The following is a 24,878-nucleotide window of genomic DNA, read 5'->3' as shown; positions in this document are numbered from 1 at the left end:
ATAATATCCATGCCTAATTTTGGACATTAGTTCTTCCTGTGGTGTAGCCAGCTTGAATTTAGTTGCGGGCCTCAATAATTTGTTGGTGTAAGCGAGCAAAAGTTTTTGGATTAATAATTGCCTCACGAAAAGAAAACGACAATATATGCTAATTTAAAAATTATAAATTACAGAAACACGGTTTGGGAAACTCAAACCCAACAAATATCTTAAAATTTACCCCGTTGACCCCTTCGTGACTACGCCATTGAGTGTATGTAACTACATCATACACCCTACCCGTAAAAGATAGTATATCAGTAATATTTGAACGTTTGTAAAACATAACAGCAACATTAAGTGTTTTTAAACGAACGAACCAGACAAATACGGTGCAATTGGTGAACATTTTTACTTCATGATTGTCAATTACAAAGTAGAAAGTTTTTGTAACGAACGAACATTGTTTTATTGTCCAGGGACCAGCGGGACCCAAAGGAGGAAACGGCGCCATAGGTCCAATGGTGAGTATGTTGCTGCAATGATCAAAGTCAGGGGTGGCCAAAACCCTTTTTCTTACTTTTAATTCAGTTTCGTCGCAAAAACTTTCAGTCATAGAAGTTAAATTTTGAATAAGTAATGTACAGTTATGCAGCAGTTGAGAAGAAGAGACTTTGACCTACTTCCTATAAACAAATTCTGTTCATTTTTTTCTTCGTCCTCAACAAAATCGCGATTCAAGTCATTTTGTATAATTGTGATTTGTGCAATATATTCTGTTAAGTGCACCTTCAACAAACGTTTAAAAAGTATTTGTCTTCCAATAGTAAGTTCTTGGTTTCACTAACTCTTCATACGTTTTTTTATGACGAATCGATCGCAATATTTCGAGATTTGACAAAAAGAAGTTTGATCAGGAATTAAGTAACACTTAATTGTACAACAGATGTTGCACTTTTGATGATGGCATATAAATCTAAATTGGCATTTCTTAGCACGATTGTTACGTATAAAACTTTTCTGTAATTTTCCATAACGGGCTTACACAGTAGCTGAACACTAACACAATACTCCAATTGGACACAGGGCCATAATGGCAGCAAAGGAGCGAAGGGAGATTCTGTGGAACACAGTTCTTTTCTCAGGCTTCAAGGTAAACACAAACATGTTATAACTTAATGGAAAAAGCAATGCAAATTATTTTCAACTTCATATTAAAACAATAATTATTTTATTGAAACAGAACGGGTGCAGCAACTCGAAGTGGGTGAGTACCAAGCAAAAGTCGAGCTAATCGTGGCCCATCAAGAAGCAACTTGTTGCACAACGGTGGATTCGACGTTTTTTTTAACACACAAATTAAATAAATGAATGTTTTACCATTAGAAGCTCTCACAAATAATTAGTATGATAATCTAACAAGAATACAAATATGTTCACAGATATGTATTGGAATGGAAGTTTCACTGCAGCCAACGGATATCGTTACAAGATCCTATCTCACACTCCAGGGTTTGAACACGGGAGGTTGGAATGTTCAAACATCGGTGGTCGAGTTGCTTCGGTTGGAATGAGAAATGAGACTGTCTACAGGTTTTGATGTTGACTTGTGGAACAAGTTAAATAGGAAAAATAGTGTCTTTCTTGTGAATTTGGAAATCAATGATTTAAGATAGAGTGGAATTTTTATTTTCTAAGCAATAGGTTAGGTAAAAAATATAAAAACAAGTAATGTAAAGAAAAAAAATGACCTATGTTTGTGTTAGAAGTGTTGCTGCGCATTTCGGAAACCAACTTATCGTAACAGCCATTGGCCTGACCGACATCCAAACAGAAGGAAGTTTTGTGTGGGAAGATGGAGTCCCAGTTAGTCAGGGATGGACAAATTGGGATTCGGGAGAACCAAACAACTCCCTCAATAATGAAGATTGTGTTCATCCAGATGTCACAGCCACCTGGAATGATTATAATTGTCAAACAGTGTCTAAGATCCTTTGTGAATTAGCTCCGATGTAAACACAATTTCAAAAACTACTACTAATATTATTGGGTAATGTAAGATCAGTATTGTACTTTGGAACACCAAGCATAGAGTTTATAGTAATTTGGAACAAGAAAAAAAAACGCATTTTATTTTGGTAATGATGACAAATTTACCTAAATGCCAAATAAAATTGGCTGTAAAATCTGTAAAAATTTGTAAGATCCAGTCCCCCTTTTGTAGCCTACGTGTTCTTGTTGTTGTTTTTTGACGCCGTTCATTGGGTGCACGGTTAAACTGCTTACTGCAAGTTTGTTTGTACAAATAAATAAACTTTCGTTTTTGACACGAACTGAACGCTGCTCAGGGATGGAGAAATTTACATCTTGTTACAATATACGCTATAACCACCTAGTGATATATTGATCTCCTGTCGCGTCTTACGAAATGAGTGGTTCATCGGATCTTATTTCTTAAAACTTACATGAGTTAAACATCCATGAAAATGTTCTTCACAATATATCGTAAGACCGAAACCTTATGCGATATACTATGTGCGGTGGTGTTTCGACAGCAACTTTGTACAACAGACCACATTAGCTGTATTTGCCCCTCAAATGCCTCAGTACAAATCGTTTATATCTCTAACATATTGCGTAAATTGGACAAAGTTTCGGATGAACATTCGGATTAATAGAAAAATGTGGGATATTGATCTTGGTTTGTTTCTTAGTATTTGAGCATATCCAATTTAATTCAAGGCAATAAATGGAAAACAAGTCGTTAGCAGACAAGCCTTTGTAGTGCAGGTGATTGTAACACACAAAGCGTCACAGTTAAGGAATCACGCGGATGTGACATTCGGAAAATATAACTACACCGGGTTACGAAGTTTACGTTAAACTTGATTTCCATGTGGGCATTTCCCGCTGGCTAAACCTTTTTTCACCAAATTATAGATATAAACATTAAAATCAAGAAAAAAATCTTAAAGCAGATATGCAACATTTTTATGTTCATTGTGTATGGTACTTTCCCCACCGGGAATTTCCTTGAAACGAAACTAAAGTTTTGACGAGTTTTATTCAACAAGATTATTTGATGTCGATTAAACTCGCTTGATTCTATTGCATGTCCAATTAGATTTTTTTTTATTGCAGCAAAATGACCAGCGTTGGTGATCTCATTAAGTCAAGATTTTTGAATTACAACAAAGCGATGAAATTATTAAGTTGAGATTACCATAATAAATTATTTTAAATTTCGAAACTTGCAGTGCAGATTGTTTGCAAAGAACAAATGTAGGTCTTGTGTATAAAATCCTATTGAAACTCAGGATAAAAATGAATAACTCCAATGCCACAAGCTATCCTATGGCATCCTTGTATGTTGGTGATTTGCACCAAGATGTCACCGAAGCCATGCTGTATGAAAAGTTTTCTCAAGCTGGCCCAGTTCTGTCAATTCGTGTTTGTCGAGATGTCATCACCCGACGATCTCTGGGTTATGCATATGTCAATTTCCAGCAACATGCTGATGGTACCAACTCTAGTTTTTGATTATTCAAAGATTTTTCCTTTCTCCACAATTAAAATTCACATTATGACATATTTGACAGCTGAACGAGCTCTGGACACCATGAACTATGACCCAATCAAAGGTCAACAAATTCACATCATGTGGAGTGAACATGACCCATCTCTTCGTAAATCCGGTGTTGGAAATATATTTATCGGGAACTTGGAAAAATCCATTGATAACAAGGCTTTACATGATGTATTCTCAGCATTTGGAAACATTCTCTCCTGCAAGGTTTTCAATAGTGGACCACAAAAACTTTTTTCAATTGATCTGTTTAGTTAAGAGGTTTTTTCTATAGGTGTCTTGTCAGAATGGAGTATCCAATGGTTATGGTTTTGTTCATTTTGACAGTGAAAAAGCAGCATTGCATGCTATAGACAAAGTCTCAAATCAGTTAAAGTTTATTGATGTTGTTGTAAGATGCTTTATAACTATATTAACAGGTCAATGGAACATTGCTGAATGGGAAAAAGGTGTTTGTTGGCAAGTTTCACTCTGAACACGGCAAGAATATGGAGGAGGAAATTGATCAATTTACCAACTGCTTTGTCAAGAACTTTGGTGACAAACTTGATGATGAAACCCTAAGAAAAAAGTTTGAAGTACCCTGTTGTCATGCCAAATAACGCAAAAAGTGCAAAATTGTGTTGCAATGTTCAACAAAACTTTTTCCTGTTTTTATTTTAGAAATATGGAACAATTAAAAGTGTTGCTGTAATGAAAGATGACCTGGGAAAGTCCCTTGGTTTTGGATTTGTGGCTTTTAACCAACACGAGGATGCTCAAAGTGCTGTAGATGCACTCAATGGCACTAAAATAGAAAGTATTTTTGTTGCAGTATATTTTTTGACCACAAGGTTTTGTAGGTTGGTGTTCATCCAGATAATATATGTTGCAGACTCAAATAACACTTTGTATGTTGCTCGAGCCCAAAAAATACAAGAGAGACAAAATGAGCTTTACAATCAAAACAAACAGAAAAATCAAGACCATATTCAACGATATCAGGATGTAAACCTTTATGTGAAAAATCTTGATGATAACATAACAGAGGAAGACTTACGTGAGGCCTTCAATCAGTATGGCACAATTACAAGTGCAAAGGTATATATTTAAATATATTTTAATGCAAACACTCAGTATTGTCAGTTGATTCTCCTTTTGCAGATCATGTATGATTCTGAAGTGTCTCGTGGTTTTGGATTTGTTTGCTTCAGTTCCCCAGAAGAAGCCACAAAGGCTGTGACAGAAATGAATGGTCGAATTGTTGGCTCGAAACCACTTTATGTTGCTTTCGTTCACAATAAAAAAGACCGCAAAGCCCATCTTACTGCACAACAGATGCAGAGGACGATAAGTGGAATGAGTAAGGTAAATACAAAAAAGCACGTTTTGTAAAAAGCATATACATATATCATCAATTAAAATCAATTAGTGAATCACCTTCATTGTTTTTTTCACTCATGTTGTCATTGGAGGTAATCGATACTACACAAACAAATTGTTGGATTGGTATGAATCATATTTTGCACAAAAGAACATGTAGTATGCTAGTAGGAACATGATAAAAAAAATATGCAAAAAAATTACATGGGTACCGTGTACCAATAAAATGACATAGGTTATTCAGGGGTTCGTATGAAGGTGATTTCCTCACATAGTAGAATCACCATCTGCCTTAGTGCCAATTGCACTTGGAAGTGATGGATTGTCACAGGCTGCATAAGTCGTTGAGTGGCCACCCAGCAGTGCTGAAGTATGTGCCAGACCAGAAATACACCTGTACCTTGGCAACGTTAAAACTGACAACAAAGCCCAAAAAAGGTGTGAACATGCTGTAACACTTGGGTTAAGGCGGATCACACCTGGTAGCATTCTGAACTCTAGTTCACGAAGGTGACTTGGTCATGTTAGAGAGTAAGTTCTTTATTTTTGCAGCCTGAACAATTGGTGAGCCAATCAATTCCAACCACAGTTAGTGCCCCTGGTTACTTTATGCCATTCCAGGGAGCTCAAAGGATGTACATGCCAAGCCATTACATTCAAACCGCTCCTCACTGGCAACCACAAAGCCCAGCCAGTTTCCAGGTAAAAAATTTATAAAATCCTTGTTGGCAAGGGTTTTATGATGGCAATTAAATTACAACATCAACATATTTTAAGATGTATGGAGACATGAGATTACTGGGTCCATGTGGACCGGTTATTTGTCCAATGACAACACCAATTGATGCATGTAGCACAAGCATAATGCATCCATTGCAACATGTCATGCAACCACAAGTGTTGCAGGTTTGTGAACAGCAACAAAATACACATGATAAATGCTGCTAGATATGTTGAGCAGCCTGCTTCTTTCATTAAACCTTTTTATAACTTAATTATTTGTTTTTGTCAGTGTATGTATGTTTTGCATATCTTCTGAAAGTAGTTCACTGACTAATAGGGTACATTTAAATACATGTGTGTTTAAGCATTATTTAGTTGTATTGGCTAAATTCATTGTTAATGGAATACAAATATGTTAGTACACACTACAGCAGCAGTAAACTAAAAAATTGTGCTCATTGAGTTACATAGTAAAACTATAGATAATAATTTTTGTTCATGAACCTTATATTTCAGACTTTTAAATCACTACCTAATATTGATGACACCCTGTTATTTTATTCATTCAGCAGCCGTTTAAATACACACAAAGTGTGAGGAACCCCAACATGGCAGGATATCCTAAACCTGACCAAGCTCCAAAACAACAACAACCAGACTCTGGCATGCAGCAAGCTGTGCATGTACAAGGCCAGGAACCACTCACAGCAAGTATGTTGGCTGCTGCTCAACCCCAAGAACAGAAGCAGATACCAGGTAAAGTCATTTTTGTTGTTTTGTGCTTGGAATTTATAAATCAAGTTGGGCCTAAACAACTGTCTTCCAGTGCATAATATCTAAATCCTTTTGTATGACACACCAATAAAAGTCTCTGTTGTATTCTTGTATTTATTATTTAACACAATGAACAAATTACACTCAACTTGAGAGAGATCTACCGGGGCAAAATCATAGGGCAAAATCAAGCCCATTCTGATATAATTATCTTTGAAATGTGCGAAATTATACCTGCAGGGTATGAAAATTACACTTTACCAACAACAGTTTCAAAATTATTAGTGCCACTCATGTAACAATAAAGCATCTTTGTTTAATTTTTATAATCATGGATCAGGGTTTATGTAATCACACCAAGGTCCTACTTGGACTACAGTCAAAACAAGAATTTTAATAAAGATTGCATGACTGATTTACTAATGTTACATTTTAAACAATCAATACAACTTCTATTTCGTCAGTTCAAATATACTGATTTATTGAAAATAAAATTATGTGTATTTTGCACAAAAACAACTACACAAAAGACATTAAAAAAATTACAAAATGTGTTAAAATAGATTTGATCTTTTTTTTCGCCAAAACTTTAATGTAATCTAACTTTAATTTGAAGCAAGCTGTCCATTAGCATTGTCAATATAACTATCCCTACCTCTGATATGGAAATATTGAATGAATTTTAATTTTCCCCAATTTTTTTTGAAGGCCCTTATCCACCATATCATAACATCAACTTGGAATTGGCCACAGCAACCAATGTTATGTTGCATTCAATCAAATCTAAACTTCATAACATGTTGGATACTTGCGATTCTCTCCAAGGAATGTTGGATGATGTGGTTACTGTTATTCAAACAAACCAACAAAACACAGCAAATGAAGTGGGGCAAGATAACACAGTTCACTCAGTACAGGTATCGCTATTCATGGGTAGGGTAATAAATTTTTGTATGACCCCAAAATTTTTGATTTATTTCAGTCACCAAGCAACATAGATTCTGTCAAGTTGCCAATAACAGCTGAATCAAGTACCAGTGCAATGAAAGGCAGAAATCCATGATACAATCGAAGCGAACATTGTTTATATATAAACTTATAATCCTTTTTTTTACTTTTCCTGCCAATGTAGATTTTTCTCTTATTGCTCAGGGTTAATTAGGTATTTTTTGTCAGTGTTATATTAGATTGCTTGTCTTTTAAATTTTTATTTCAAGTTTGAAGTGCTTGTCTTTTATTGAATTTGGTTTTTGAAGTGATTTTATTAAAAAAACGAGAAGTATCATTTCACTGTTCTTGAACCCAATATGGACTTTAAGATAGTTTTTTGAACCAGAGGGATGTTAGTTAACGAAAAAAAAATCGCCAGTTAACAAAACATTTTTTGGGACCATCTATGCATCTTGCAAAAAAAATATGGAAATCCTGCGACTACGAGTAACGACCAAAGAGATGATATAGTTGACAAAACTTCAAACACACACAATTCTGCTGTTACTCGTGGGATTTCGATATTTTTTTGCAAGATGCATAGATTGACACCAAATTTATAAAAATGTAAAAAAAAATATCAATTTCGAACGAAGGATATTAATAAGCATCGTCATAAATCAGCCATAACTTTTTTCATAGATTGACAGGAAAGATAATTCTACCCCAGTTGGAAAGCCTTTTAAAATCCCTTTAGGACGCATATTGGTATTTCTATGAAAATAAATTTTGGTGCTGGGAAATACCCACGGTGTACACCTGTGTCACAATAGAAATTTTACGTCACAAAGCAAACCAGTGATGTATATAAGTCAATTTTACGGTTGAATGAGCGCACATGTGCGTGCTGTTGTCATGGCGAATTTTAGGGTGTTTGGGGCAGTTTTAGTGGGGTTTCGGGCTGTTTCAATTAGGTAGTTACTTGCTGGTGGATGCTGCTGAAAATTATGGTGAAAATTCAGCACAAAATTCAGGCTGTATTTGTGGAAAATAAGAAGTTGATGTGACGTTATGCCTATTGTTGACATATGTCGCAACAGCTAAATGTGCGGTGCCTTTGGTGGGATTTCTTGTTACAATTTCATAGGCGTAGAAATGCAAATGATTTTTTTTGTTTTTTACAACGCTTTTTTTTCGGTGGCATCCATATACATTATGTCGTTCTTAGTTCGATTGTGAAAAATTTCCAAAGATTGTTGGGACCACAGCATTACACTAGGCGACGTGTTAACATGTTGTAGAGTGCCGAGTAATTTATGGTACTCTAGAATAGCTAACAGAAAAACAGCGCAATGCCATATACTTTAAATCAACGTCAGCCACGCAACCACAAAATTCAAATTTACACCGCAAATATCGCTTTGAAGTGCGTTTCTGGTCCAGTGCTGATCGATAACGGGTTACTGCTTTTTATCCCATATCTTATAATGTCAGGCCAGTCTTTATTTCTGTTGCAAACGGGTCCAACGATCAACCTGAAAATGTTTTCAGACAAAGTAAATGTGGAAGATTTTTCAAAAAAGTTTGGTTCCCAAATTTCAGTTTGACTGATGCTAATATTGTCGAATAAAAATGAGCACTCAGCTGTTCGTTTGGATAATTCGCAAACATTGTCGTTCGATGACGTTTTATCAACATTTCCATCATTCATTTCCATCATCATTCGTTTCGTCATTAATCAACATTTTGACAACTGATATTGTCGTGTATAACAGGAGAAGGGGTATTATTTAATTCTCTGTTAGAGTCTGACAATTTTATGTTTTCAGTGACAAAATTACAAGTTGAACAACAGCCGTTAATGATGTTCTCCTTATTTTTTCCCCAAATACGTTTTTTCTTTAACTGAAGTTTGGTGAAATTTGTGTTGTAAAGGGGTTTAATCAACAAACACCAATCGTCGAGTTTCGACGAGTCAAAACTGGGAAATGTTGATAAAACCTCAGTTATTTTCCTGATTTGTACATTGGGCATGCTCTTACCTTTATTTTGCAAAGGGTCATTACAAGCTGTTGCGCTGTCAACGGATGCGTTACAAGACATTTCTTTAATAATTTTATCAGGCGTATTACAGGACGTTTCTTCATCAGTTTTAAAAGACGCATTGGAAAACGTTTCTTCCTTAATTTTAACGGGGGTATTAGAAGCGAATGCGTCAAGTGACCAATCACAAAATGCGTTTCCCGTAGAAACATCCTTACCTTCAACAAAACTGCTTGATGAAGCACAAAGGTGGTCAACATTAGCAAGGGCTTCGGTTGTTTTTACAATGTTCTTTTCCCAAAAGCTTTTTAGTCGCTCCACTTTTTGATTAATATTCGGTTTAAATATTTTACCTTTAAAATAGGTTTTTGCCAAATGCCTCCATGCGAAAACCGAATGGGGGTCGAACAGAAGATATTTGCTTGAAGCTTCAAAAACAAACAGTTTTATTGTTATTTCACTTGAAGCACATATCGTGGTATGTCACGGCAAGTGCTTTAGCCTTCTCGCTGTACGTTGCTGCTTCGTGTTTTCTGTCCCGTAGAGCCTTTAGAGCAGTGTTTCTCAAACTTTTTCCAATCACGTACCGCTCATTTGTTTTTTAATACACTGCGTACCACCGTATTACTATACCATAACTGTTATGACATAACACCAATGAATAACAATTTAGCCAATATCACCAGTTGCTTGGTTTTCTTTATTGTGCATTTGTGACGCAATAGTATCAACGTGAAATTGTTGCACAGTTGAATACACGATGTCAGAATTACTTCAACAGTGCAACAATTTCACGTTGATACTATTGCGTCACAAATGCACAATAAACAAAACCGACATCATGTATTTGCAGCGGTTTTGACTTCTGCAAAGTGCGGCAAATTGTACAGAGTAGACTAAATCGCGTACCACTTGAAAAGCTCTCGCGTACCACTAGTGGTACGCGTACCACAGTTTGAGAACCACTGCTTTAGAACAATGGGTAGTTATCGGTATTAAGATGTTATTTATAAAATTTACTTACCTGCACAAGACTTGGATTGTGTTGTCGGTGAAGGTTTTTGTGTGTTGCGTAGTGCTGGTGGCGAAGGTTTTTGTGTGTTGCGTAGTGCTGGTGGAAGAGTAGTGACTTTTCCACGTCGTGGCCAAGATCTGTTGTTGGGTGGTGGTGTTTGTGATGTTGTTTGACGTTTTCTAAATCGACCGAATTTAGCCTTTGGAGCTCCTCCCTCTTCGATGTTTCTCTGACGTTTTTGCGTAGCAGAAATTCGAAGTGACCTCGTTTCCGCAGCCCCTCCTCGCATGTGAGTATATGGTATCGTTTTTGGGCCCTGTGTGCAAACGTATGTAATTTTCGCGATATTACACACATTTGTACACGACACCATCACACACAAGGCAAGATGTCTTACCTGGGCGAAATTCTTTATAATTTCAGCAAATGATGGGAGAAAGCCACGATCAACTTCCTAAACAACACCAAAAGTCGAATAAAGCAATCGTCTAATCTGCATGCTAATTAAACGCATCGTGACCCACCACCACATTTGGCACGACATCTTCATCTTTCTTCGTTGCTCCATTTTTTTTCAACCTCTGGTATCGTCAGTCGGTTTGGTTCCTCCGGTGTCGCTTGCAACCCTAAAGCCGAAAACTCGTTATTCTCGGGAACTTGTGGTTGGAAAGGGTTTTTGATGAAGTTTCTAGTCGTGACCGCAAACCTGTGAAAAGACTTAATAACGAAAAAGTGTACTTTTTTATGAGCGTTATGAATAATATTCGATCAGTAGGCGTACATTCAGATGCGATAATTAGACAAGTTTGGTATGGTTGAAAAGGGTTTCAAATGTAGTTTCTAACGGTGTCCGATTTAGTTCTGACCGATTTATGACAAGGTACATTAATATTTGTTACATAAATTGTTGGAATTTTTTTTTATATTTTTTTAAACTACATACCATTCTATGCAACCTGCACAAAATTCATCGAAATCCATTTGGAAACGGCAAAGTTATGAGCGTTGAAATTTTTGTCGAATAACGTCTCGTTGGTGACCAAAGAAAAGAGACGCCGGTCGACAAAAGTTCAAACGCATATAGCTTTTTAACTTACCGTTCTTCAATGATTTTTACACAAGTTGCTTAGAATGTTGCAATAATGTTTTCTGCTTTTTATTTTTTATAGCCTTATGTAATGACTCTAGGGCAATGGCAGATAAGCGCAAATTGCAAGGAGAAATGGACCGATGTTTTAAAAAAATCGTGGAAGGAGTTGAGACCTTTGAGGACATCTGGCAAAAGCTGTGCAATGCCAATAATACCAATCAGAAGGACAAGCACAGGAGCGACTTAAGAAAGGAAATCAAAAAGCTACAGAGATTAAGGGACCAAATAAAAACATGGGCTGCCTCTAATGAAATAAAGGACAAGAAGGTTCTCCTGGACAACAGAAAGCTGATTGAAACCCAAATGGAAAGGTTTAAATTGGTAGAAAGGGTAATAATGAAAACTAAAGCTGATTCGAAAGAAGGCCTTGGTCTTGCCCAGAAAGTTGACCCTGCTCAAAAGGAGAAAGAAGAAACAATGCAGTGGTTGCAAGTCACCATTGACTCCATCAACCAACAAATCAACATGTTTGAAAGTGAAATTGAATCTATCGGCTCACACTCAAGGAAAAATGAGGTAGATAGAGCAAAGCTGGATAGGATTGATGACTTGAAGAATTACCTCGAAAAGCACAGGTTCCACATAAAAAATCTTAAAACCTTGATGAGGATGCTGGATAACGAAACGATACAACCGAATCAAATCAACGTCATACAGGATGACATAGAGTATTACCTTGAAGCATGTCAGGACCCTGACTACGAGGACAACGACTTCATTTACGAAGATGTGGAACTAAATGAAGCCTTGACGTATGATGTTACAACAACTGCTTCACTTGCTGACAAACAGCTGAATAGTAGCGTGAATAATTTTAGTGCAAATGATGACGAGGATTCCACTCCCAAATCTCCTGACCCCTTCCCATCACCCTCAAACACCATCAACCATTCTAGTACAAAGGAATTGATTTCGCCAAGTAAACCCAATGCAAACAAACCAAGACCAGTAAAGTCGCGATATATTTCCATATCCGCACCAGCATCTTTTCAGGGGCAGATGCCCAAAAATTCCCCTCCACCCCCGGTACACATTCAGCCTTATGCAGCTGCAGCAGGTGAAATGCAGACCGTTGCCTTGAATTACGTCACTCAAACCCAGGTAACCTCGTTAAGTTTAACTTCAGAATGTCGCAATTGACAAAAGCATGGTTAACTGGAATAGCATAACTTTCGATTAGAATTATTCCCCAAACTTTTCTTGAATGTTTGGTTTTCACTAATTAGTTTTGTGAAATAATATTAATATTTTGCATTTTGTGAAATATTTTGCAGCAATTTAAATACACACAAAGTGTAGACATGACAGAATATCCCCAACCTGGCCAAGCTCAAAATCAACAACAACCAGACTCTGGCATGCAGCAAGCTGTGCATGTACAAGGCCAGGAACCACTCACAGCAAGTATGTTGGCTGCTGCCCAACCCCAAGAACAGAAGCAGATGCTTGGTAGGAATTGTTTTCGGCCTTTAAATCTTTTGTTTGGTTTTTCAAAGTCAGTGCAAAATTAAGTGTTAACTTTGTAGACTATTAGATCAAGTAAAGTTGCTGCTTCATAAGCACTACACTGAAACACAGATAATACAAACTGTGTATAAAAAATACCTCTGTTTGTATTAAGGTGAGCACTTGTACCCACTTATTGAAAGTATTCAACCACATCTGGCTTCAAAGATCACTGGCATATTGCTTGAAATGGACAACTCTGACATTCTGCTCTTGTTGGAATCACCCCATTTGCTCAAAGCAAAAGTAGAGGGGGCAGTTGGTGTGCTTGAATATCATTTTTATAAAAACACACAACAAGCTCATCTGTGTAGAACGGTTCAACAAGTTCATCAGTCTCTACCTGCACCATCTGCTCTGGCACGAGAGGTAAATCATCACTTTGGAAATATGCCTTTACCCGCTATATTTTTTCTGTTGAAGGTTTTGTTACCTTCTGTCTTCTATGCACAAATACTGTGCGCAAAGTATGTTGTAATTCGCACACAACTTAAAAGTGCAATACAGTTAACCAGATAAGTATGGCCATTAATAGGCAAAAAGAGATGGTGATAATTTCCTTAATTAAATTTATTTTAAAAATTGAAAACAAAGAAATTGGACATACCCTGAAGGTTACTTTGTCCTTTTAAGGCATTTTGGAATGTTTTGCCACACCTGGGGTATCCAGTGTATTTTTTTCGTGGGCATGAATGAATCGAGTGCTATAACAAAAATCAGATGTCTTTCAAAAATGCAGAAGTAATGCCATGCTTATTGCGCAGTGGGGCGATCCCGCCTTGCTATGCGTAAGCATGGCATTACTTCTGCGTTGTCTGATTACGGTGGTGGAGATCCTCTACGCATGTGAAGGTCGCCTGACAAGTTGTGCGCTTGCGCACCAGTGTACCTTGGCCACAATATACCCCGTGAAGCCACTGAGCTCCTGTAGCTCAGTTGGTAGAGCGTTGGGCCTGGTAAGCCCAGGGTCGCGAGTTCAAACCTCACCGGGAGCTTGATTTTTCAGATCTCGCTCCGACTTGTCGGGAAAAGTGGCTGATCCAGCTTGGCTGCAATGCCTTGGCTGCGAAGCCTGTAAACCTCTTTCAAAAATGTTGTTTTTTAAGAACTGCAAGTTTTCATCCCAATTGATTGGGTTAAAAAGTGACGATTTGTTGACAAGTTCCAATGACACTGATTACATTGGTTGTGGTACCTTTGGTGCTATAAGATGTTGCTACCACGAGTCATTCGGAAAAGTGGTCGCAAAATGTCGATCTTTGACTGGATTGAAAAGTGAAATACAAAAAAGATTTAAAAGGTGAGTTGGTGTTAATAGTTTAGGCAAACTAACTTTATACATATATATATATCATAAAATTGATACTTTTGTTGCAGTATTAAAAGAGAAGCAGATGTTCTTGTTCGCGTCAGACACTCTCATGTTGTTAAGATACTTGGTTGCACAAGTTGGAATAATGAGGTTGCCATTATACTGAAATATGTGGTTGGTGGTAATCTGAAAAGTCACCTACAGAGTACATGTGATGTACCATGGCAAAGAAGGAAACGCTTTGCTCAACAAATCATTTCTGCACTTGCATACATTCACAATTATGCAAAGGGCAAAATTTTCTGTCACACTGATTTAAAGCCAGAAAATGTTTGGCTCACAAAAAATTTGGAGGTAAAATTAGCTGATTTTGGAGCCACTAACATTATTAGAGCCACAGAATTGGAATCAACAACTATGGACACAACTCCAAGCAACAATGCACCATGTTGTATGTTGAACCTGAATTTTTTAATGATGGAAATGCTGACCCTCCTATAGACATTTATAGGTATAAATATATGTTAACTAAAATTTTTTCTGATAATTTATTTCGTAACACTTTAAGCAAAAAATAAGATTAACAAAATTTTCAAGAACACTTGATCCACAAAGTCTGTATAAAATACTATCATTGGAGAGGAATTCATACATGTTTCTTGTATGGTATTGGTAAAGATACCAATTAAAAAAGTTATCATATAAAGTATGCTGCTTTAGATTGGATTCTTTCATTGAATTTCATTATACTTTTTTAGTTTTGCAATGGTGCTCTATGAAATCATTACCAGAAGAACCATTTTTAAAGGAAGCAAATTACCATATCCTATGCTTATGGTGAGGATCAGCGGTGGTGTTCGACCTAATATAGATGTTGTCAACCAAGTGGAAAAAAGTTTAAATGAAAGTGAAAAGATTATATTTAGTTTGTTGAAAAATTTGATGCAACAATGTTGGGAGCAAGATCCACAAAATCGTCCAACTGCCAAACATGGTAAGTTTTGTGGTGTTGTTGCAATCAGCCAGGCATTTTGATTTTAGAAAAACTGTCTGGCAATGGCATTAATTTAGTTTTAATTGCCAGAAGGACAGTTCCTTAAAAAATGGTAAATTCAATTCAAAATAAAGATATAGCTTTTTAAGTGCTACATACATGGATTTGGGTTTATTTGTTTATCAATGTACCTCACATTAACTTCCAAATCAAGTTTAAAAGTATATGTCTTCTTATAGTTTTGTTGAATCTTTGGTTAGATGAAGAATGCTTACCATATGAAGAATACAAACCAAGTTTCAAGAGACCTGAAGTTGATATTGTCAAATTAACTACATTTGCTCATCCGTTTATTGTGGCAAACTAAGTGTATATTTAACAGTTCAAACTTTCAGCAGTAGTTCTTAACCTTTTACACACACTAAATGGCAACACTGTATTCCGAAAGTTTTTTAACAGAGTTTGTTGGACTATAAAAGACACACCTCCTGAAGTTGGACTCAGTCCAGGTCAAGAACTATAACCACATGTTATTACATTTTCTGCTATTTTTTATCATGTTAAAGAAAATGCAATGTTTAAATTGTTGCTGCACATGTTCTATCTTATATTAATTTTCTTGACATACCCCGACAACTGGTAAACCGACAACAGTGCTTTTATCTACAATTTGGTGACAGCTAACGAGCGATGCGGGCGTAGATTTTTGTCAAGGTTTATTCGTCAAATTTAATATAGGTTTATTTTTTTCAAGGTTTATTCGTCAAATTTAATATAGGTTTATTTTTGTTAAGGTTTATTCGCCAAATTTAATATAGGTTTTGTTACAGCGAGAAATGACTTGTATGTGCTTTATTTCCCTGTTTCTAGTTCATGTCAGTAATCTGACTTCATTGACTATGACGTAACAAGGCATTTACCATGATTGGTTAAAATCCAAAAACGTAACAATGCGTGTGATGTCATTAGTGTCTCAATCTTGTGCTGACCATGTTTTACAGTTTCTTTCTGTGCTGTAAGCAGTAGTTTCAGTTGTCGCAGTTCATAGTTGATCCAATTTAGTTTTGGAAATGTTTGTTCTAACATTTAGTGTTTGTGTGTAGCTATAAAAAACTGGAGTTAATTTAACTGAAATACTGAAACGTGTTAGTCCGTAAAAGTGCCTGTAATTCAGTCCTGGACTCCTAACAAGTTGGTACGTAATTGAATGTGAAATTGTGTTATTTGAATGTGCGTATTTGAATGTCTGTTCGTTTAACAGAGAACCAATGCTGTTGTGCAAACAAGGAGGAATTCGTACCAAAAAAGGCCTGCAGTGTTGCGTTTAAACACATCAGGAAACCCCCTAGTGCGGCGGTCGGTGCAGATCCAGGCTGCACAGATTTCGAGTTAATTACGGCCGCTACAGGTTTATTTTTGTCAAGGTTTATTCGCCAAATTTAATATAGGTTTATTTTTATCAAGCTTTATTCGACAAATTTAATATAGGTTTATTTTATCAAGGTTTGTTCGCCAAATTTATTATACGAAACACGACCCGAACTTTTATTTCGTTAAATGCCTGCAAAACTTCGATTTTGCGTCAGTAAATTTCTCTATGTTTTTCTGCAAATCGTATAGCAATTTTTATAAATGGTTGTTTTGTTTCCCTCTTCGTCTCACTTCAACGATATTAAACTTTTGTCTACACTCATGGCTGTATTTTATTATGGAGCACGCGTATTATTCCCTTCGGCAAAATGACAGGCTACATCAGGGCCCTTTAGAGAAAACAATGTTCTGGTTGCGAGGACCTATTTAATGGAGATCACATGACATTATCGCAGTGGCACCCAGCGATATAAATCCCTTAGTTTTGTGGCAAACAATGATGTTCGTGGGCCCCCATTTGCTATTTATGACTCCTACTATGTTTCCATGTCGCGATTGGGCTTAGCCCAAAATGTTTTGTCCATGTTTTACGTTTTGGTCCAAAAACGGGTCGTGTTTCCATGTCGCATACGCATTCAAGCGTAACAGTTTTTCGCCCTTCACTGATCGTGTCGCGGGGTTTACGAAAGTGCGAAAACCTGACAAATCGTCTCTGTCGAACGCTTGTGTCACAAAAATATGGGCGGCCAGAAGGGTCATAATGCGTCTGAATCAACACGTTGCTTATTTAACCAACATGTTCCTTATTTAACCAACATGTTGCTTATTAAGCAACGTGTTACTTGGCGCCAGAAGGGTCAAAATTCACACGTTGCTTATTTAAGCAACATGTTGGTTAAATAAGTAACATGTTCCTTAAATAAGCCACGTGTTAAAAGAGACGTTGCTAGAAGGCGACCGTGGTCGGCCAAAAGGGTCAAAATTCTGCCTAAACAACATGTTGCTTAAATAACGAACATGTTGCTTATTTGACCCTTCTGGCGCGCTTTGTCACGTTGGTAACCTTTAACCCTGGCGGGAAATTGAACATTATTCAGCAGTTTCAGAAGACCACGCGCGGCTGGAGTGGTTGGTCTGTTGTTCACATAGATGTAGTGTTTATTTTCTGAAACCATGGTGTATAAATATAGATACAATTTATTGCTCCACTTCTAAACGCTCGATATGTACATTCTGCTTGTGTGATTGGGAATAAGATATACGTTGTTGGAGGGTAATATATATGTGTATTCGGATTTAATCTAGCACTTACCAGTTTATTGCTTTTTAAAAACAATGGAAAAAATGACCTTAAAACAATGGAGGTTTACAATCCAATTTGTGATGAATGGAGAGAATGTTTTGAAATGGAGAAACCAGTTTATGGGGCATGTGTTGTTGCATTGTAAAAATCTTGCCAAAATTCATACCATGTTAAAGAACGCTTTAAGTTTAGGGGGTATAAAAACAACCAAATCGTCTAGTCAATTACCATCCAGTCCGGCGGTTTCCTGTTCGCATTGTTTACAAGAACAATATTGTTTATACGGTCCCTGTCGAGTAACCTCAATCCGGTCATAAATGCTAACGACATTGCCCTAATAATTAAATTCTCAAACCATAGTTTGTTACTTGCCTCCGACCGTTTATCCGTTTACTAAATCATTTTAACGTGTCGTATGTTGTAAAAAGCTTCAGTCTTGTTTGTAATTCTTTTGTGCATAATGTTTTTATTCGTAAACCAGTTCCGGTTTGTTGTTTTATTGCCATGTCATGTAATTTTCTTCAACACAAATATTTCTTCAAGTGTGCTGTGTTTTTTGCAGCGTTTTGGTTAACCTTTCGCTAAGGCGGTTTCTAAAGCTTACTATGACTACTAATCTTGACTTTGGGCGAAAGTCATTCATGCGGCCGACAAAAAACGGTAGTGTGGTCAGAAAAGTTAATATAATGACAAGTATTTTGTCTGCCACTGCAGCTTTTTTTCTGTGTTGCATCACGTGCTTATGGGCTCCAAAACCACGTAGCCTATACGAGTTATTATTAGTTGCGATATTGCGTCACATATATTTATGCTGTCAATTGAAGGCATTTAATTAACAGGTAAAGTTGGTGGTTGTATACGTAAGTGGAACAATTTTAAATAAAAAAAGATGACTTATATATGACCTATTTCTTGGTGTGTTTTAATTTGACAGTGGTCAGCAATCAAGCAATGTATAAGGAAGACCGGGGTATACTCGAACAATTTTGTTTTGTAAACTGCTCATATTTTCTGAACTTAAGCACCATATTCCTTAATTTCATGTTAATGTTTGTAGTAAACATTGCACTTAAAGAGAAGGTGTTTCATTCGTTTCAGCTCACTAAATATGCCTATTAAGCTCGTTTTTTAACAGGTCTTAGTTGCCCAGTGTCGCCACGGAACTGTGTAACATCCGACGTGAATAGCGATAACACCGACAGACAACCCTTTATGTGTATCACGCAAAAAAAAACATTATAGTACGCGCTGTACATATATGGGCGGCCAGAAGGGTACATATATGGGCGGCAAACATGTTGTTTAGGCAGACTTTTGACCCTTTTGGCCGACCACGGTCGCCTTCTAGCAACGTCTTTTTTAACACGTTGCTTATTTAAGGAACATGTTGCTTATTTAACCAACATGTTGCTTAAATAAGCAACGTGTGAATTTTGACATTTCTGGCGCCAAGTAACACGTTGCTTAATAAGCAACATGTTGGTTAAATAAGGAACATGTTGGTTAAATAAGCAACGTGTTGATTCAGACGCATTATGACCCTTCTGGCCGCCCATACAAAAACAGTTGGATTCGAACCCTGTGGCAGTTGTTTTAGTGTCTTTCCGCACTTTTAATTAGTTTTTTTTCCAATTTTGTGCCCAGTATAATAACCATAGTTCAACCTTGAAAACAGATTGGCAAAGTGCTTCCAAACAACACAAGAGGTATGTTTGATTAGACTTTTATTACTTATAATATAGAAAAACCACTGTCAATCTTACAGATATTCGAGAATCATTGGAAAAAGATGATTACTGCCATACAAGTGCAAAACTGGACAAAATTATGAATGTTTTCCATTGTCCTTTACTTGTTGATTTGTTGAATGAGCAAAGCTTTATTGCAAAAAAATAAACAAAATTGTCAGAACATGCTGTCACAGTCCTTGCTTGTCAGGCCACAACATATAATCCTGTTGCTTTTGTAAGGGTGTTTGTGTCTTCTCAAGGGTAATGTAAAATGTAGCATGTTCAACAATTTAAATGTACTTTGACTTCCAGAACCCTTTTTAGGTTCACCTTCTTGCATGAACTAATTAAATGCATTTCCACAACAGTCAGTCATTGTGCTGGCTACGGACCTGGGAAAATGACACAAAAACCATGGAATGTGTTTCATCTCCAAAGATATTATAGTTACCTAATCTGATGCAGTTATCTACACGGTAGAAAAAGCTATTGTGTTCACCAATTTGTAATACCATATATTGCATGAACATGCAAAAACTTTTATATGGTTATCAATGCATCCACAGCACTTTTGTCCACTTTCTAAGCTAAATTTATGTACAAAACTTACCATTACAAAGTTACATTTAAAAAATGCAGTTGAAAATCACATCCATGCATAAAAGGATGAGAAAGGCATATATAATCCACTTGCAAAGTAATAAAACGCCTCTTGCTACCCATCAAAAAAGAAATATATTCACAATTAAAGCGATTTACGGAGGCTGTCAGTAACTGAGGACATTCATTTCAACACCGTGCTTACGCGCGTTAAAGTAATATAAAAAACTGCTGTTTACTGCGCAAAAAGCTACCAAATCCTGCTGCAGTTATTACATGGCCCAAAAATTACTTGGCCAAAGTCAGTTAAGCACCACCTATTTTGATGGCCCAAAAATTCAGCCGTTTTGGCCAAGTACCGTATTTTACGGACCATAAAGCGCATCCGATTATAAGGCGCACTGTCAATAAATTGGTTTGATTAGTTTTTTGTTCATACATAAGGCGCACCGGGCTATAGAACGCAACGTATTTTAAGGAGTATGTGTGTAAGACGGTGGTTTATTTATATAATAATAGTATGGGTGCTGGTTTTGAGTGTAGGCAATAAAGCACTACTTGATCCATACCTTAGGCGCACCGGCTTATAAGGCGCACGATTAATTTATGAGGAAAAGAAAGGATTTAAATTGCGCCTTATGGTCCGTAAAATACGGTACTCGGCCTGCGTCATTTGCGTCACTTCCATATTTGGTCACATGGCCCAAATACATGGGCAAAACTCGCTACATGGGCTAGACGGCCACTATCACTGGCGCGCCACACCCAGGCTGCACCCCCGCTTGTGGCGCCTATAGTAACATCACTGTTTCATAACAGTGTTCTTTTTTGTTCGTATAACCATTTTAAATGCAGCTTTAAATTGAACTGATGCCGAAATTTTTTATTTAGAAATTATGAGATGATAAAACTTTCTGCGTTTGAGTGGACTTAAGATAAAATAAGTTAAAAAAACACAACGCCCAAGGTAAATTTAACAAGATTGTTTGCGGATAGTGCGACCTTTTTTTTGTGAAATATATAGTTATATTGCTTCTTTGTTTGCCCGACTTTCGTGATTGTGCCATAGACAACTTATATGATTGTGCGTTGCAATTGCCTGGCTGACAACATAAGCAAGTCAGGCAATTGCATGCAACGCACGATCAAGCATGTCAGGCTAATTTCCCGGAAAATATTTTGGGAAACTGTGGGCTCGCTTCGCTACTGTGTTTGTTTTATTCTCTGAAGAAGCCTAGTCGTACGCACAGGCGAAACGTCAGAAAATACAATCTTTTTTAAACAAAAGGTGTATATTTGTTGTTCTCCACCAGAAGAGCGTCAGATTCATAATTCATTATGATACCTGGTGGTCAAAGCCTATTTTCAGTTTTCAGTCAGGATTTTAGTCGAACCGCTTTTTACGTTGAAAATTTGATCAAAATGTTGGCGCTAAAACATTTTCGTTTTAAAGTATATATTCGTTGTAGGTTAGCTGTTCAGGCTGAGCATTCATACACAAGGCTACCGGAAATGCATTTGCAAAAACGTGTTCTAAAATTCAATATTAACACTAAAAAACTAAAATCCTGACTGCCTGACTTGCCTGACTTCAACAGCAGTGTTTCCAAAACTATTTTCAAGGAAAGTTGCCTGACTTGCATATACTTCGTTTTAGTATGCGCACGGGAATTGCACAGCTTTTGTGTGATTGGAAGTATTTGCGCTGTTACTTAGACCTTTGAAAGAACTATAGAAAGTCTGAGGATAAGATTGTTCTGCGAATCCAACACACAATCACGAAAGTCAGGCAATTGCAACGCACCTGTAGAGATGTGTATTGTTTGTTTGTTTGAATTGCGTGTTCAATCTGCGATAATGCGTTTCCCTGACTCCTGACTCCTCTTCGTACTAACCAAACTTGTGTTAGTATGTTTTATTCACCAAGACGATAGATATATGTTCAGAAATACAAATCAACCCCAGAGTAGAATAAACAAACGTGATTCTACGCCAAGGCGTACCAACAATGTAGAATGGAATGTTGAAACTACACTAGGCAGAAACCCAGCGCAGAGTAGGCGATTCCAAATGTGGAATGAATTCGGGCCACAGAAACCAGAGATTTAAAGACAATCATAACAGTGTAAGAATGTCGTCGCGTGAGCTACGATACTATCATTATGCGATTACGATCAATTCTTCCTGGGCAGTTCCGAGAACTGTGGTATTTATCTGGGCGGTACAAAACTGCAAGTCACTCTCCATTACCTAAATGGAAAATTACGTAAATGTGAACACTACGTCATGCATAAACGTTACACTCGTCTTTTCCCAAAAAGTGTTTTTCAGGATAGGCAAAGAACAACGATATAAGAGAGAAGAGAGAAAATGAAAAGAAAAAATGGTATTTTAGCTTTGTCAAAGTACATGTCACAAAATAATGGCCAAACAACAAAACCATGCGTAAAATATGTCAATTGGCAGTTACGTGCTTCATCAAACCAAAACACAACTAGAGAGCAAGGATTTTTCCTATTGGGGCTTCAGACATAATAAAGAGTGGGGAGGCAATAATGGGCGACCTTGCTTAATTGTGCGCCATGTAGTATAAAGGTATCAGGCCCCTTCTGACTTGTCATGCAGACTCGTTAAGGGTTGAATCAACATTTCACATTTAACAGACGTCAATTACGCAAGGAATAATATTAACTAACGTTTCGGTGACAAGGAGACTTAACAAAGTTTAAAAACCCTTTTGCAGAAAGTGAACATAAGGGGATTAGTATTACGTAACCACTAATGGCTAGGCATGGCTTAAAAGAGTAGAAACAAAAGTAGTAGGCACATTACCGGGTAATTTTCGATAACGTTCTGACGTTTGTAGCCAAGATTTCTTGAAATATCCTTGATGTTTACCATGGCAGGTAAAAATTCAGTTCATTGCGTATAATAATCCATGACTGTTGAATAGCGAAATTGTATAGTCCAACAGCATTCCATAGTTTAGACTGTAAAGTTCTTGAAATGAAATCCACCTTCCTTCGCACAACAGACTTTGTAGTGTTCCATTCTTGCCTGTAAGCATCGGTTCCAACACAGCGTGATGGTCCGCGGGAATTGACGGTGCGATTTCCCGCAGCGACAAGCCAACACCTGCCGGCAGCCCAGGCCAAAATAACGAGACGGAAATTGTGCAGGGGGAAACGAACAATCACGGAAAATATCTAAGCTCGATTAAAGCGCAGGGCTGGAGTTGACGAATCCTCAGGAAAGCAGTTGTGAATGGAAATTTGGAAGAACAGTAGATGAATCCAAGAGAAATGGTAGCAGCAACGTCCAGCAATGGAAAACGAGGAACCTTGAAAATCTCAGCAAGATTTGAGAGAGTTGCGCGTCAATTTGCAACTGTGCGCAATCCAAGAAAACAGCGAAATGAACGCCGAGATTATGGCTTGAATATAGCTTGATAAATATTCAACCAGAAGGCAATTTTGATGAAAGATTATAAAAGAATCCTCGTGGCAATTAGATGATGGAAGAATTACGACCAAAAGTACAACTGGTTTGGTACTCACAGTCAAGATTTGTCGTTCGTCTTGGTAGAAATAGTTTCAATCTTCTTTCCTCGAATGTTGCTGAGCCCCAGAGTATACAGACGTTCATCTTGGAAGAATTTTCTTCACCAATGTCGAAACGCAAAAGGCGATCCAAGAATGTTGAATGGTTGAACTGCACTACACTACACTACACTGGGCAAAACAGAATAAACAAACGTGATTCTACGCCAAGGCGTACCAACAATGTAGAATGGAATGTTGAAACTACACTGGGCAGAAACCCAGCGCAGAGTAGGCGATTCCAAATGTGGAATGAATTCGGGCCACAGAAACCAGAGATTTAAAGACAATCATAACAGTGTAAGAATGTCGTCGCGTGAGCTACGATACTATCATTATGCGATTACGATCAATTCTTCCTGGGCAGTTCCGAGAACTGTGGTATTTATCTGGGCGGTACAAAACTGCAAGTCACTCTCCATTACCTAAATGGAAAATTACGTAAATGTGAACACTACGTCATGCATAAACGTTACACACCATTACGAAAGTCAGGCAATTCCAACACACATTCACGAAAGTCAGGCAATTCCAACACACATTCACGAAAGTCAGGCAACTCAAACGTACGATGATTCCATGACTATTTTCCCTGAATATTTTTTGGAAACACTGGTGCTGAAGTCAGACGAGTGAACGAGTCAGGCAGTCAAGCCCCATATTTTTATGTACAGTGTTCAGAAAGCTTTCAAATTGCATGCAAAATGGTTTTCGGAATTGTATCTGGAAATTGCACTTTAATAAATTTGAACAGTGTTTTCATCTGTAGAATACGTTTGACGCAGTAACCCGATGGTTTCCGTGTAGGCCTACATTAATAATTTGGAAAAATTTGCGTTGGTGGGTATAAGTGGGCACGGAATCCATTTGGCGTGATAAAGCTAATACACTTTACAGTCCG

The 24,878-nt window shown here is 37.3% G+C and overlaps 2 protein-coding genes across 2 annotated transcripts in view; both read left to right on the top strand.

The window, feature by feature from the left end:
* The first annotated feature begins 3,241 nt into the window (after positions 1-3,241).
* Positions 3,242-24,878, top strand: part of LOC145911731 (polyadenylate-binding protein 1-like) — a 29,510-nt gene continuing 7,873 nt past the window's right edge. The window contains exons 1-8 of the mRNA XM_082999150.1: positions 3,242-3,499; positions 3,579-3,772; positions 3,840-3,923; positions 3,985-4,143; positions 4,229-4,364; positions 4,440-4,645; positions 4,709-4,912; positions 5,480-5,629. Coding sequence (XP_082855276.1) covers positions 3,304-3,499; positions 3,579-3,772; positions 3,840-3,923; positions 3,985-4,143; positions 4,229-4,364; positions 4,440-4,645; positions 4,709-4,912; positions 5,480-5,629 — 1,329 coding nt within the window. The 5' untranslated portion in view covers positions 3,242-3,303. The remainder of the gene's footprint in view (positions 3,500-3,578; positions 3,773-3,839; positions 3,924-3,984; positions 4,144-4,228; positions 4,365-4,439; positions 4,646-4,708; positions 4,913-5,479; positions 5,630-24,878) is intronic.
* On the top strand, positions 11,586-17,024 carry LOC145911734 (uncharacterized). Its single transcript, XM_082999159.1, has 7 exons — positions 11,586-12,663; positions 12,837-13,011; positions 13,184-13,437; positions 14,175-14,368; positions 14,446-14,891; positions 15,139-15,374; positions 15,614-17,024. The coding sequence occupies exons 1-5, from the start codon at positions 11,605-11,607 to the stop codon at positions 14,879-14,881; spliced, it is 2,118 nt and encodes a 705-aa protein (XP_082855285.1). The 5' UTR covers positions 11,586-11,604; the 3' UTR covers positions 14,882-14,891; positions 15,139-15,374; positions 15,614-17,024.

This window comes from Ascidia mentula, chromosome 8 (genome assembly GCF_947561715.1).
Source record: "Ascidia mentula chromosome 8, kaAscMent1.1, whole genome shotgun sequence".
NCBI lineage: Eukaryota > Metazoa > Chordata > Ascidiacea > Phlebobranchia > Ascidiidae > Ascidia > Ascidia mentula.
The sequence above is the reverse complement of the archived record's forward strand: the minus strand, read 5'-3'. Positions and strand labels throughout refer to the sequence as shown.